We start from the raw sequence: 13,600 nt of genomic DNA, 5'->3' as shown, positions 1-13,600 counted from the left end.
GTATTCTGAAATTTCTTGTAGGGAAACTGGTTTCTCATTACTGATGCCCATAAGAGTATTTTTATAAGCTCTGCCTAATACAAATAAAGTGGAATACAGATATTTTGCCACCCCGCATGCAGGCTCACTGAGCAACTGCTTATTCTCACCAACGGCTATAGCTGGCTGTAGTGATCCCATCTTCCTTGTCTATTACTTTCTCGGGCTAGGACAAGGATTTCCTTTACTATTTTTTTTAATATGCTCTCTAGCATAATCGAATTGTCAAATTTTTTTGATCCTCTGGTTTTTGATCCTTTGGCTTTTAAGTAGATCATAAACTTAAGGAAATGAAAGATGAAGATTTTTCCTGCCTCAGCGTTTACTTTTGGCCAGTCTGAGATCAGCAAATTCCAAAGTCAAAAGCAGCTTTGTGCTTATAAATTAGTAATTTAATTTTCATACAATGAAGGCACAAGGGCTTTTACCCATTATAGATGTCAAACTTTTCTCAAATGAAAGTCACGTGGGTTTGTTTAGTTGTTTATCTGAGAGAAGGTAATACGTGATGAGAATATGGTTCTTTATGAACTTGGCTTAGGGTCCAGGGGAAAGCTGTGAAGATGGTCAGGGGGCTGGAGCACTTCCCCTATAAGGAGATGCTGAGAGAGTTGGGCTCATTTAGCTTGGAGAAGTAAAGGCTCCAGGGAGACCTTATAGCAGCCTTCCACTACTTAAGGAGGGTCTACAGAAAAGCTGAGAAGGGGCTCTTTATCAGGGAGTGCAAGGATAAGGCAAGGGGTAATGGTTTTAAAGTGAAAGAGAATAGATTTACATTAGATATTAGGAAGAAATCCTTTACTGTGAAATGGTGAGGCACTGGCACAGTTTGCCCAGAGAAGTTATGGATGCCCCATCCCTGGAGGTGTCCAAGGCTAGGTTGGGTGAAGCTTTGAGCAACCTGATCCAGAGGAAGGTGTCCCATCTTGAGTTTCATCTAGTGAGAACCAAACCACAAGTCCTTGGTGGTTATTAACATCTTACTATTCCCATCTCTTCTCTTCTGTTGATCTTGTCCTAGCTGGTAACATCCCTGCGACAGGGGACAGCAACTCATTGTCAAACCTCTGGGACTCTTCAGAGGAGGCAGATACAAATGCACGTGCCTTTCTGATTGTTAAAGTGAAGTGGTGTCACATGAAGAAAATACATTGTTGACGTAATTAATGAATAATGCAATTCAGTCACATTCAGAGCCTCATGAAAGACTGTACACAAATGGCATTGTGTTAATCACTAGCTGCATTAGCTGTACTGCTGACTTCAACACCGTCCGTACCGAATGTCTTGGTTTCATGGCGTAATGACCATGCTTCAAATGTTTTCGTGTCATGCTTTTTACATAATATCTCAAAGTTGCAGCCTCTTGAGGGGAGGGAATGTTATTTAAACTAGCTCTTGTAGTTCAAAACTTGACTGGGGAGTAAAACCATGCAGCATGTCTTTCCTGTGAAGATGATCCATGCATGGAGGATGCCGATGCTGTCTGCAAGCCTTTACCCCCTGAGGGATGCAGATGTGTCATCCCAAATCTGGTTCACATCAGCAAAGGCATGGCTGCGTGCAGTGTTGTCGACTGCTAAAGCCTTCCTGAACTGCTGCTTCACTGCACTTATTCATTTCCACTGGAAATGCTCCCAGAATAAAATGTCCAGGACATGACTGAGGGCAAGTGAGCAAGCCTGAAATCAAATGTGTGTTTCAAATGTGGAACCAGTTTTTGAAATAGCAAACATTTTCTCAGCAGAGAAGAAAAGCTTGTTGCCTAGGTATTGCTGCTAGCTACCAGTTCACAGGTGCTTTATCAATAAAGGCGGTAATATGAGTACCAATAGATGTATCAGTAGGATGGTTTGAGGACCATGATGAACCTTCTGATCTGGCTGCATGAATTAATGAAGCAGGGTGCTGCAGGTTTGGGGGAGATGGATTTTGTGGCACATTTTACAATTATCCAGCTAAACCAAAGTTAAATTTTCTATGAAAGTGAAAACTGTGGAAGAAAAGCAATATTCAGGCTTTGGAACAATGCCCTAGATTGATCAGTATAAGCATATAGATGAAGTGGAAGAAATAAAAGTGAACGTTGTAGTGTACAAACATGAGCTACCATTAATAATGCTACTTCAACTAGCTACTGCTAATTGAAGCCTTAAACTTTTTTGTGGAGGCTGGACTTTCTTAGGTTTCCTTCTTAAAAGGCAATTTAAAAAAAATTCAATTTAATTTTACTGATGAAAGATTAACTAAAATAGTGTCAACTTTGCCCTGATGCCTTTTTAAGGCCTTTAACAGGTTAAATATTTTGCTGTAGGTGAGATATGTTCAATCAAATTAGTTATAGTGTAGCTAAAAAAGGAGTAAAATTAAAAAGGAGGTGTTAATTATTGAAAACCACATTGTGCTATGAATCTCGTGAAGTTCGTGCATAGTGTCACAGCAGAGTTTTTTTGGGGAAACGTGGGACAAAGCCTTGTATCTTGCCTATATTAACCTTTAGCGGGTGAATTGGAAGTTCATTTAATTATTGTTTGGCAGATCCCAAGTGAGGACCAAGCTTCAAATGACTTAAGTAAAAAATTGTCAGAAAAATATTGGAATTTGAATGCTGTGTAAGGTCAGGAGATCTTTTCATGTTCACGGAGGCTTTGGCTGAATACTATTAGCATGCAATTTGTGTAAAATGAATTTAAAGAGATGATGTGTGGATCAAGGAAGAAACACGTCTCTCTGCTTTGCCTCTTTTCTTTGTTCAGTCTTTCTCATGTTTGATTTGTGCCACCTCATGGGAAATAAATAATTTTTAGTGCAGATATACAAAGACTCAGAGGAGGAAACACCACTGTCTTTCCAAAGAAGAGCATAAGGAACAGGTCTCTCAGAAGCATTTACATCCCAGGTTTACAGAAGACAAAAGCAAGTCACAACCTAAACATTCTGGGAAGTTAAAGGGTAAATCACACTGACACAAGGACTGATATGAAACACAGTGGAGAAGTGTCTGTCATCCAGAAAAGCTCATATTTGCATCATTTTACTTTATGATTGGACTTAAATTTAGATCTACTATTTAATTTTTTGAGAACCTGAAAAAAGTGCTTGTTAGTGTCCTTTTTTTAAGAACTCTGTAAAATATGTTTATTTTTCAAGAACGCTCTTTATAAAAAAAATTATTCACCTAGTCTGTAAAGAAAATGGTAATAACTTCATAAACTTCCCAAATCTTGCATGCCAGGCTGATTATTTTCTTTTAGGATTTTTAAAATCTCCTTCAGTGTCCTCTTTCTTTTACTCTGCCTCTGTATGGCAAAAGTGGGAAACACCTATATTTTGGTATATGAGTTTGAGAGAGGCATGTAAGGTGCCAGTTCTGCTGGCGAGTGCATAGAAATACTTATGCTGCAATTTGTTTATGTGTAAAAGTTGACGCCCACCAGTATTTGAAGATTCACAGTGTGAATGACTTTGAGAATCAGTGAAACTGGTCAGAGCATTTTCAAAGGCACAATGTAAAATTATAATAAAGAAAACAGCAGGGTAAGATATTCCTGTTGTCTTGTGTCTGTAGGAGTTTGAAGGTAGTGGTGATACCTGTACTGGATTTTGAATGCTTTGAGTGCTCCCACAGGAAGAGGATGAAGTAAGGAATGTCCCAGGGTGTCACTAGGGGTGGGGGACAGAGTCCTGTCTGCTAACAGCAGCAGGAGAGCACGATGTAGAGCATGAAGCCCAACTCTGGTCCAGTGAAGCGAGAGCTCTTGAGTGCGGTTCTTACAGGCACTTCACAGCACAGCAAGTTCAAGCTCAGCAATCACGACACAAGCATTTTCATTTCCCTCCTCATGCTGCTTGGAAATCCCCTGTGTAAACTCAATTTGACTGGCATTTTGGCCTGGCGATGGCTTGGTGGCCGCCCATACACTGACCTCTCTTGTCTTTCTGTTTACCCGTCATCTGAAGTAGTTTCCTAGTGTGATGGAAGCATGCCATACGCATTCACCGGAAAGGTAAAATAGATGAAAATGTAACCAAGTTACAGCCAGAAAATATCCTGAGACTGTTTGCTAGCAGCTTATTCCCATGGCATTCCTGCTGAAGTTACTCCTTCAGCTCCTTGTTGGAGTCTCAGCGGCTTCTAAGCAGCTGCAAATCACTGTTGTGGGGATTAGGAAGTGTTGGAAGCTCCATGCAATAGAGCAATACTTGTGTTTTTCTGTTTATAATTCATTTCCATTACTCTTTTTGTTGTGTATTCATGGCCATGAGCAAGTGCTGCAAGTTATTGTGGTGAAGGAGGTTTAATTTTGCTAATCCTGTTTTATTCCTATTTCAGCGTAGCTTTTCAAATGCCACAATGTGGCCCCTGTAATGAATTTAAAACGTACTTTTGAATGGTATTGTCTTGCAGAATGTATTGGAAGCTCATCTGAATGTGCTTTAATGCTAGATGCTGAAAAGAAAGAAAATCATCCCTCTGAAATGCCGTTTGCGTGGACTCTTTCATGCTGGCTGGAAATAACACCCTGCATACCAAGCAGGGAGGAAGCACAAGCCTCTTCCTCACAGTATATGCAAACCCCTAACACGATTATAATCTTTTTAGGTCTTCTAAAAAGCGTTTTCTTTCATCCTTCTCAATAAGAGTGTTCCTTTACACCGTTTGGTCCAACAACTAATGCAAACTGGACATATGTAGCAATTTTCACCAAATGATGATTTATTTGTATTTTTTACACCCAGAAAAGTGCAAATGAAATGATGACTGCATTGAACAAGGTACTTTATAAACGCAGTTGCAACTCCATCCTTGTCTAGGAGCTTATAGTAGCGCAGGCAAGGCAAATAAGGAGTGAGAGAGGGACACGGTCTCAGAGGTAAGGTGCCTTGACCTTGGCATGAGCAGCTCTGGGAAGAAGATTCAGGTCTGCTGAGCCTCAGGAAATTTGGTGCTTTTTTATTGATTTTGCTGCTCAGGGGAGTCAAGGCTGTCAGGTCCAACTGTCACTGTGTGGTCCTGGGTGGAGGAACACACGTTCAACTAGAAGAAGAGGTTGGTTTTCAGGCAAGTCAGGTCCTTGAGGTAGCTCACAGCAACCAGCTGCAGAGGAGGATACTTTGTGGTTTTATAACTTTTCCTTTTGTCGTTCCTGGGGAACGAGGGACCCTCAAAAACTACTTACTGCGCAGGAAGTCTCAGCTGAGTAGGAGGCTGGCTGTGTGCATGTGTGAGAAGGAGAACACAGGGCTGGAGTAAGAGGGACCCAGCAGTTCCTTGCCCTGTTGCAGAAGATCTTCAGCTTACAGATACTCTGAAATGGCTAACACAAAAAGCCACGTGCCCATGTTTGACTGATGAATAGGACATAGCTTTCTGCAGTCATTAGATATTGCTGCAGGGATCTCCAAGTGGTCTCCAAGTGGTACAAAGAGACCATTTAGTACTATTTGTTGAGAGTATAGTCTCGTATCAGGCATCATGCTGACAGTTAGGTGGCCAGGCACCTAAAATGTAGACTGAATTTTCCTCCTGGGAACACAAGATGACTGGATGGGATCTGATCAAAGGTTCTCACAGCCTAAAAGCCTGTCTGGAAGGCTGTCTAGGAGAGAGGAGGAATTGCTCCGCCCCTTGGAAGGCTTTCTAAATCCCACTGTCTGGGCAGCGAGGGATGCTCTGAGGCAAGCAAAGCAACCAGCTACTCTCTTTGCTTGTTTTGACCCTACAACACAATTATTTCTTCTAATGCATCCACTTGCTTGGGTTATGAGCACGAGTGTGTCATTGCTGCCCCTCCACCTTTCTCCATTTTCACCTTCTTATTTGTGATTTATTTTTTATAGATGCCTCTCATATTCCCTGTCCACTGGGCATTTCTTGTCTGGACTTGAAGACTCCTATTAGTGATTTAACAGTTAATTATGGGCACAAAATTTCTGCAACTCTATGATACATTTCTCCTTTTTCTCTCAAGTCCTATTTATTGCATCTATTACTTAAAGTGTAGTAATCCTTTGGCTACGTGTATTATCAGCGTTTTAAATCAGAACAGTATTTTATAACCATTAAAAGTTCAAAACATCTTCTTTCCTTATTCCCATATTCGCACTAGTGATGTGGAATCTTCATTGTAGGGTGATGATGGAATTGAATTGCAAAAAAAAGTCGTTGGCAGAGGCATTTGGGTGAAAAGGAGGAGATTTTGGTTTCCGGGCAGTAGATGCTCCTTGCGCATTGTGCTAGCACTTCTGAGCACATTCCCCACCTTGTGACTGTCCGAGCATGTCTTTTCAGATGCTTTCAATTTACAGAAAAAGTGAGGTGAAACATGTCCTATGTACTTTGGACGAGGAGAGGCATTTCACTTTGGTGCTTTGTCTACAAGGATTTGTTTGGAGAAATAACCTGTGACAGAGATGTGGTGGCTGGGCTTCAATCAAGGTTTATTTTCACTGGAAAGAATTATTGTCTTGAATATAGTTTTGGTTTTTTTTTTTTTAATTTCATCTTCATGTGAAGAAGTTGTATGAGTTTAATAGTGGTGTTAGATAGGTGTTGTGTAGCACATGCAGACACGTGTTTGTGCAGTTTGAGGTTTATATGTGAGTGCATCCCGTATCCACTACATCCTGTGCTGAAACAGCCATTGATATTGAATGGGATCCACACGACAGCCCTAAAGCCAGGCTTTCAGTTGGCATTTGCCATATCAGAGATAGATGATATTGAGTTTTCTCCTGTAAATGAGAACTCAAGCCAAAAGGCAAACACCCGCTTGCTGGGGACAGGCTCACTGAGGCTCGCAGCTTGGGGACATGAAGACCAAATGGCCATAAACCCCTTATGCTTGAATGTAAACCTCCAGCAGGAATGTCTCACAGATGTAAATTACATTTTGCGTTGATTTTCCTGTTGATCTTCTTAAGAGCTCCGTTGTGTGTTCCTGAAGCTGCTGGTGTTAATACATCTCCATGTAGCTTTTTCTTTCAGCTTGCTTTATGACCGTGATTTCCTTTGCTTCGAGGATTGCTCCTTCTGTGCTAACTTAGGGGTGGAGGGAAGGCTAATTAATTAAGCAGTAATTGTTGTCAAGTGAATTGGTGCTAACATTTAACATTTGACTTGTTTACTATCCAGAGGTAAAGCGGAAGGAGTTAATGATCTAAGAAATTGTGCATCCATCATGAGAGACTTGTTTGGAAAGAACAGTTTTATTTATGAACTGTAAAATAACGTACTTTAAAAAACCCCACATTTTTAAGCAAGATCATTGAGGTTCCTGTGTGGAATTGTCACTAGATAGCTGTGGAGACAAATGCATTGCCTAATAAAGCTTAATGACTGATTTTCCCATTAATCAGAATTGAGAATGTGCTTCATTAAGATAATTAACTGAGCCAGTTGCTTAACTGACAGTTAGTAGACACAAATTCCCAAGTTACTTGCTTTCCTCTAAATAAAACTCATAAGAAGCTAACCTGGCTCTGCATCATCATCTTTATTGAGGAGAGAAACAGAATGGCTGTTAAAATTTCATTGCCTGCACCTCCCTCTCCGGAACAGTGATGGGATACACTGAGTGGCACTGAGTGCCCTGTGCAGCCTTGCACAAGATCTGAGCCTTGGGCACAAGGTTATTGTAGTCAGCTCATGCTAAAAGCTCACAAACATTTGCCTTTCTCCATCTCACCAGCAACAAATGGTCTTTTATCTCCTAATTTCTGAAAGGTCGGGTCTTCATTATGGTTGGGTTTGTTATCCAGGAACGATTAGCTCCTCCAAGGGGAATAATTCCTTGTCTGAGTTTGTGGTTTCTCCTCTTTGTTCACTGCGAAGTAGAAGTGGGGTCACGAGTTCTGAGTCCCCCTGAAGGCAGGGATGTGTAAGATTAGTCTGCTCCAGGTACATTTGTAGGCAGAATATGAAGCACTGAAGAAGTTGGGGGAATTAACTGAGAGATCCAAAACTTGAATTATTAAATAAGCTATCTGGTTGTAACGTCTCATTGTAAATCCTTTCCTTTGCAGCTCTCTGTGTCTTGAATTATAACACGGTAATGCTATCATGTAGCAGAAGACTTTTTGCATAGAAGATGGCTCTGGAGCTAATGTGAGGCAGTTGTCTCAACTCTGCTTTTCTTTTGTCCTCAGAGTTTCCAGTCTTCCACCATGAACCCTGTTTACAGCCCCGTCCAACCTGGGGCTCCCTATGGAAACCCGAAGAACATGGCATATACAGGTAGGACCAATATTCAGTGGCTCTTTTATGAATGTTCATATTCGGGGGTGAGAGCAGATGATATTGAGTGGTTAATCCATTAATGAAAGGAGAAAGAGTTCCCATCAGGGAGCCAGATGGGAACATGACTTGTAGGAAAAAAAACTCTTCAGCAAAGCCAATGCATTAAAGTTAGGGAGAAGAAATGGACCTGAATTCATAAGAAGAGGATGCCCTGGAAATCCTAAAGAAAAGTGTCAAAATGGGTTTCTTTAGTCAGTTGCTGGGGGAGTCAGCTGGGAGCTGGAGGACTTGCCTCTGGAGCTGAACTGACTAACTCGGATGCACGTGCTGGAATAAATAATCCTACTGTAAAAATGAGGATCCTGCAGGCAAGAGCCCATTATTTGGATAATATGCAGTTATTGTTGTAGGTGGTGATTTAAACTACGTTATTGTCTTTTTTTTTTTTCAAGTTAGCTTTGGTTGAGTTAATCTTATGTTGAACTGCAAATCTGATGTTTGAAGTCCATCTTTAGAACTGAGTTGTCTAAAAGTGTCATCTTTAATACTTGAAAAAGGCATTGAAATATGTTCCCTATAATTATGTAAGTAGTGGGGAGCTAAAGTGTACTGTTATGGAAAGAGTTTAGCTCAGAGAAAAATAGTGCGTTGGAAGAAGAAAATAGCAGTTTAGGTGTATCTGTTGTTTTCCCCATGGATTATGTTTACCAGCAGTTGTTCTTCTCACTTTGCATAAGCACCTTACAGAATCAGCCTTGGAAGACATTTCATTCTAATATTTTGTTCAATGTAATTAGCTATTAAGTGTCATAGACTTTCTCCTTTTTATTTGCATTGCCAGATGTATGTGTTGACTTTTACCTAATGCGTGAAATTGCTTGGGAATGTGCTTTTGTGGGGGAGAGTGGTCAACAGCAAATGGAAATGAAGATCAAATGCTCTTCACTACTTCATTTACAAAATGTTCTCGTTGACTTTGATAGCTATTTCAGCTCGTAGATCAGTAGGGCTAGCTGCACTGCTGCGAGGAGACTTGTCTGATACTCTGTGGAGTGGAGAGTTCCTCAAACGCATTTTGTCCCATATTTATTCACCCTTTCTTTTGTCCATCAAATTTATGCATGCTGCTTTGTTGGAGATACTGTAGCTTGGGGGAATTCGGTCTCCCAGTCAAAGCACGAGAGGCTTGGAAAAAAAAATCTCTGTGAATAATAGTCTCTTCAGAACTATCACCATTCTAAGAGGGCTGCAGACTCCAGCAGTGCTTGGTGAGAGAATGAGCTCACAAGTGCACGGTTATTTTCCTGCAATAGAAAGAACAGCAATTTTGTGCTTTCCAGCACAAGGATGGTTTGGGCAACAGTCTACTTCTCTCCCACTTTACTTTATTTTTTTTTTGGCATATGTTCAAAGCTCCACCTTAATATCCGTTCAGTGCAGATATTCTGTATTCACTTTGATACAGTCATGAATGTTTTAGAAGCTGTTTTCTGGCACTTGATAAGACAATTTTATTTAAATATTGTGGTGCAGATTGGATAGAGTTTGTACCTTGACCTTTCTGGAAGGAGAATTTTAGAGGGTGATTTCTGGTTTAGATGAATTAATTCTACATGACTGCATTCTGAATAACTCAAATGGCAGCATTAATAGGTTGTTCTCTTTTAAAATAACCTGCTGCTTAATAACCACAAAGATTATACCATGCTCTTAGATATATTAAGCTATTGTCTGCCTTGACCAGCTCAGGTGGGGATCGTGGCAAGGTGGCCCCCATAAGACTGGTTTTACCCAAACCATCAGAGTTCAGGCATTTGTCTTCCAGAGTTTTTAGTAAATAAAGAGAAATCAGTGGCAAATGCGCAGGATGACCTTGGAGAAAAGAATAGGAGGCAGATGAACATAATGAGGTCCTTGGGTATGTCAGTAAAAAAACAAAGAAGGGAAGATTCAAGTGACTGCTTGAACACAGGGCACCAAAGCAGGAATTGAACCATATTAATGACTGGTTTTCCTATTGCACAAATGTAAGGTGAGGAGTCAGTGGGCTGAATTCTTACAATCAAATCCCAAAATAGATAATAACTTTAAAAGTGTTTAAATGAAGAGCTGTTTCTTTGCTAGGCAAATAGTATTATGAAACCTTTTAAATATGAATTTATTTGAATATTTAATGGAAGACCTAAAGTTACATTGCAAAAAAGGGGAAGAAAATGCTATCCTTTGTATAACTGAGACAGGCAACTCTTGAGGATGGTCTCAGTGGTTATCAAAAGAAGTTTGCCATGTCTCCTGCATTACAAATGCCAGGCCCTGTCTATCTAATTCTTGCTTTGCATTGCTTGTGTCATTTAGCTACGTATCAGTTTCCAATGTAGCCACAAGCTATTCTGGAGGATATTTAAACTCATAGAGACAAACAGTAGACTTTTCACAGGAGAAACACAAAGTTAAGGAGTTTGTGGAGGTTTCTTTCTCAAATTGCTTTGAAAATAATTGCTAAAGCATATGACATGGTAGATCTGTAGGGGATGTTGACTACCACCGTGTATGCAAACCCCTTCCATGGTCCTGGGAGCTCATTGCAGCTTCAGGGCTTAACAAGCATTTTAGTCCTGGTCGGCAGCTGAATGGAAAAGTTTGCTTAGATTCCCTGATTTGAAATAGCATGTCAGCAAAGCGTTCCCATGATCACTTCATGAGACAGCGTACAACATCTGTCCCAAAATTTTGATTAGAGTTCTAATTTGGGATACGGTTTAGAATGTATGTAGTATAAGATATATATTTTTTTTTAGTGTCATCTTTTTGTGTTAATGGGGGACACTAAAAAAAAAATTAACACCAAGCTTTATATTGGGCAAGAAAGAAATAAAAACCCCTTAATTGTAATAAGGTTGAGGAAGAGGTTGTTAGCCCTAGGCTATGTTTTTGGTTTGCTTTATAGAGTTCAGGTTTTTTTACCCCAAATCTAGTAGAGCACATGTATTACTTAAATGTTTGTCTTTGAAAATCATGCAAAACTATTCATTTGTGGAATAAAAATAATGTTGGATACATGCAGAATGAAAACAAGGATAGTAATCAGGATAACAACAGGTTAAATTATGCACTTTATATGGTATAGACTGTGTTTGTTTGAAAGAATCAGTTTTAATCTGATTTTCTTTTCATTCTTACTCCTTTATTTTTTTCTGTACCTGGTGGGCTACTGAGAGAGGTCCATTTCAAGACAAAAATTTCTGTACCAAATTGGCTGCTCTTGTGTTAGGGAGAACAGGAAATCCTTGGCATGTACTGAGATAGTTGATGTAACACACATTTATTCCAACTTTAATTTTTCCATTTTGATCATCCTTAAAGAAAATGTGAAGGACAATTATTTCCTAAATGATTTTTAAAGTGTGGTCTGAATTAGATGACTTCTTATTAGAAATTATAATTAAGTTAAAAAAAAGAAGCCTTAAAGTAGAGCTATTAGGTGAAACAGTGTCAGAAGTGTTAAATTTATAGTTTCTAGAAACATTTCCCATATTTGAACAAACAGATTTATTAAACAAAGGTGTTTTCTCATGTAATTAATATGTCTTAGCTTTTGGGGTCCTTAAGACCCACCCGATCTATTGGATTGCAACCTCCTTCCCATTTTCCTTCTTGAACTGAAAGAGGACAATAAACCGTGTGCCTTTTCCGCTAGCACCGCTTTCTTGCTGTTGAATGAGCTGCTTGTTAAGATGAACTAGGGTGGCACGAAGAGAATATTCTCACCGCAGAAGGAGCTATGTCTGTGCAATGCTGGGTTTGTGCTCCAGCAAGCCTTGGTTTCTTGTGCTTGGCTGACAGCTACTTCCACTTCACTAGTTTGGTGTATTTTAGAACATCAGCAGAAAAGTGTTTGAGTGTTGTTTACTGTTTAATTAGAACATATTGTAATTAATCTGGATCTTCATGTAAACTGTTGTTTTAACTGAGGGTGACTTTCAGATGCATTTAAGGACTCTCATTTGCTTTTTTGTCATTTGTAGGGTTCACTTTACTTGCCCCGAATGTAAGCTGCTGAACCACCTGATTTTCCTTTACTGCATTACCCTTCTGGTTTTCTTGCATCCACATTTGCTAAGGCACTGGTCCTGCAGCAAATACATTAGCTCATTGGTGTGGAATCAGGGATGAAGAATCAGTCTCTCTTGTAGCTTGTTTGACTTCAAGCGTGAAACTATAAAAGTGTTTGTTACAGCTCACACTATTATCATTTTCCCTACCAGAAGCTGATTAATATGCTGATAAGATGCTGTGATTCATGAACCTTTGGTAGACTGACTCTGTATTCGTCCTAGTTATTACTAAATAATAAATGATAATAAAATCCAAGAACCCAGCGGTGTGAAGCTGGTTAGTAAATCTCCAAGGATTTGGTGTCACACCACTCCAGTGTGCAACACTTCCTGGGTCCTGCTGCAGTAGCAGCCTGCTCAGGAGCTTCCGTGTTCAGAAGACACATTCTCCAGCTCAAATTTTAGCTGATGGAAGAACTTGGTTTGCTTTTGACAAACAGTTCCGTTCTGGTTCCCCCACACAATCACAGAAGATAAATGAAAAATGCTTTTATTCAATAGGTTATTTGAAAAGGAACAGGACACTAAGCTGGGTGGAAGTGTTGATCTGCTGGAGGGTAGGGAGGCTCTGCAAAGGGATCTGAACAGGCTGGACCCCTGGGCTGAGTCCAATGGCATGAGGTTTAACAAGGCCAAACGCTGGGTCCTGCACTTGGGGCACAACAACCCTGTGCAGTGCTACAGACTAGGAGAAGAGTAGCTGGAAAGCTGCCCGGAGGAGAAGGAATTGGGAGTGTTGATCGACAGCCGACTGAACATGAGCCAGCAGTGTGCCCAGGTGGCCAAGAAGGCCAATGGCATCTTGGCTTGTATCAGAAACGGCGTGACCAGCAGGTCCAGGGAGGTTATTCTCCCTCTGTACTCGACACTGGTGAGACTGCACCTCGAATCCTGTGTTCATTTCTGGGCCCCTCACCACAAGAAGGATGTTGAGGCTCTGGAGCGAGTCCAGAGAAGAGCAACAAAGCTGGTGAAGGGGCTGGAGAACAGGTCTTATGAGGAGCGGCTGAGAGAGCTGGGGTTGTTTAGCCTGGAGAAGAGGAGGCTGAGGGGAGACCTCATTGCTCTCTATAACTACCTGAAAGGACGTTGTAGAGAGGAGGGAGCTGGCCTCTTCTCCCAAGTGACAGGGGACAGGACAAGAGGGAATGGCCTCAAGCTCCGCCAGGGGAGATTTAGGCTGGACATTAGGAAAAAATTCTTCACA

General features: G+C 40.7%; 1 protein-coding gene across 7 annotated transcripts in view; it reads left to right on the top strand.

Moving 5' to 3' along the window:
- FAM168A (family with sequence similarity 168 member A) overlaps window positions 1–13,600 on the top strand; it is a 212,331-nt gene that overhangs the window by 94,441 nt on the left and 104,290 nt on the right. For all 7 annotated transcript variants that reach the window (XM_069883373.1, XM_069883370.1, XM_069883367.1 and 4 more), the window contains one exon: window positions 8,188–8,275. In XM_069883373.1, coding sequence (XP_069739474.1) covers window positions 8,206–8,275 — 70 coding nt within the window. In that variant the 5' untranslated portion in view covers window positions 8,188–8,205. The remainder of the gene's footprint in view (window positions 1–8,187; window positions 8,276–13,600) is intronic.

Source organism: Phaenicophaeus curvirostris, chromosome 1 (assembly GCF_032191515.1).
Source record: "Phaenicophaeus curvirostris isolate KB17595 chromosome 1, BPBGC_Pcur_1.0, whole genome shotgun sequence".
In the NCBI taxonomy this organism is placed as follows: domain Eukaryota; kingdom Metazoa; phylum Chordata; class Aves; order Cuculiformes; family Cuculidae; genus Phaenicophaeus; species Phaenicophaeus curvirostris.
The sequence above is the reverse complement of the archived record's forward strand: the minus strand, read 5'-3'. Positions and strand labels throughout refer to the sequence as shown.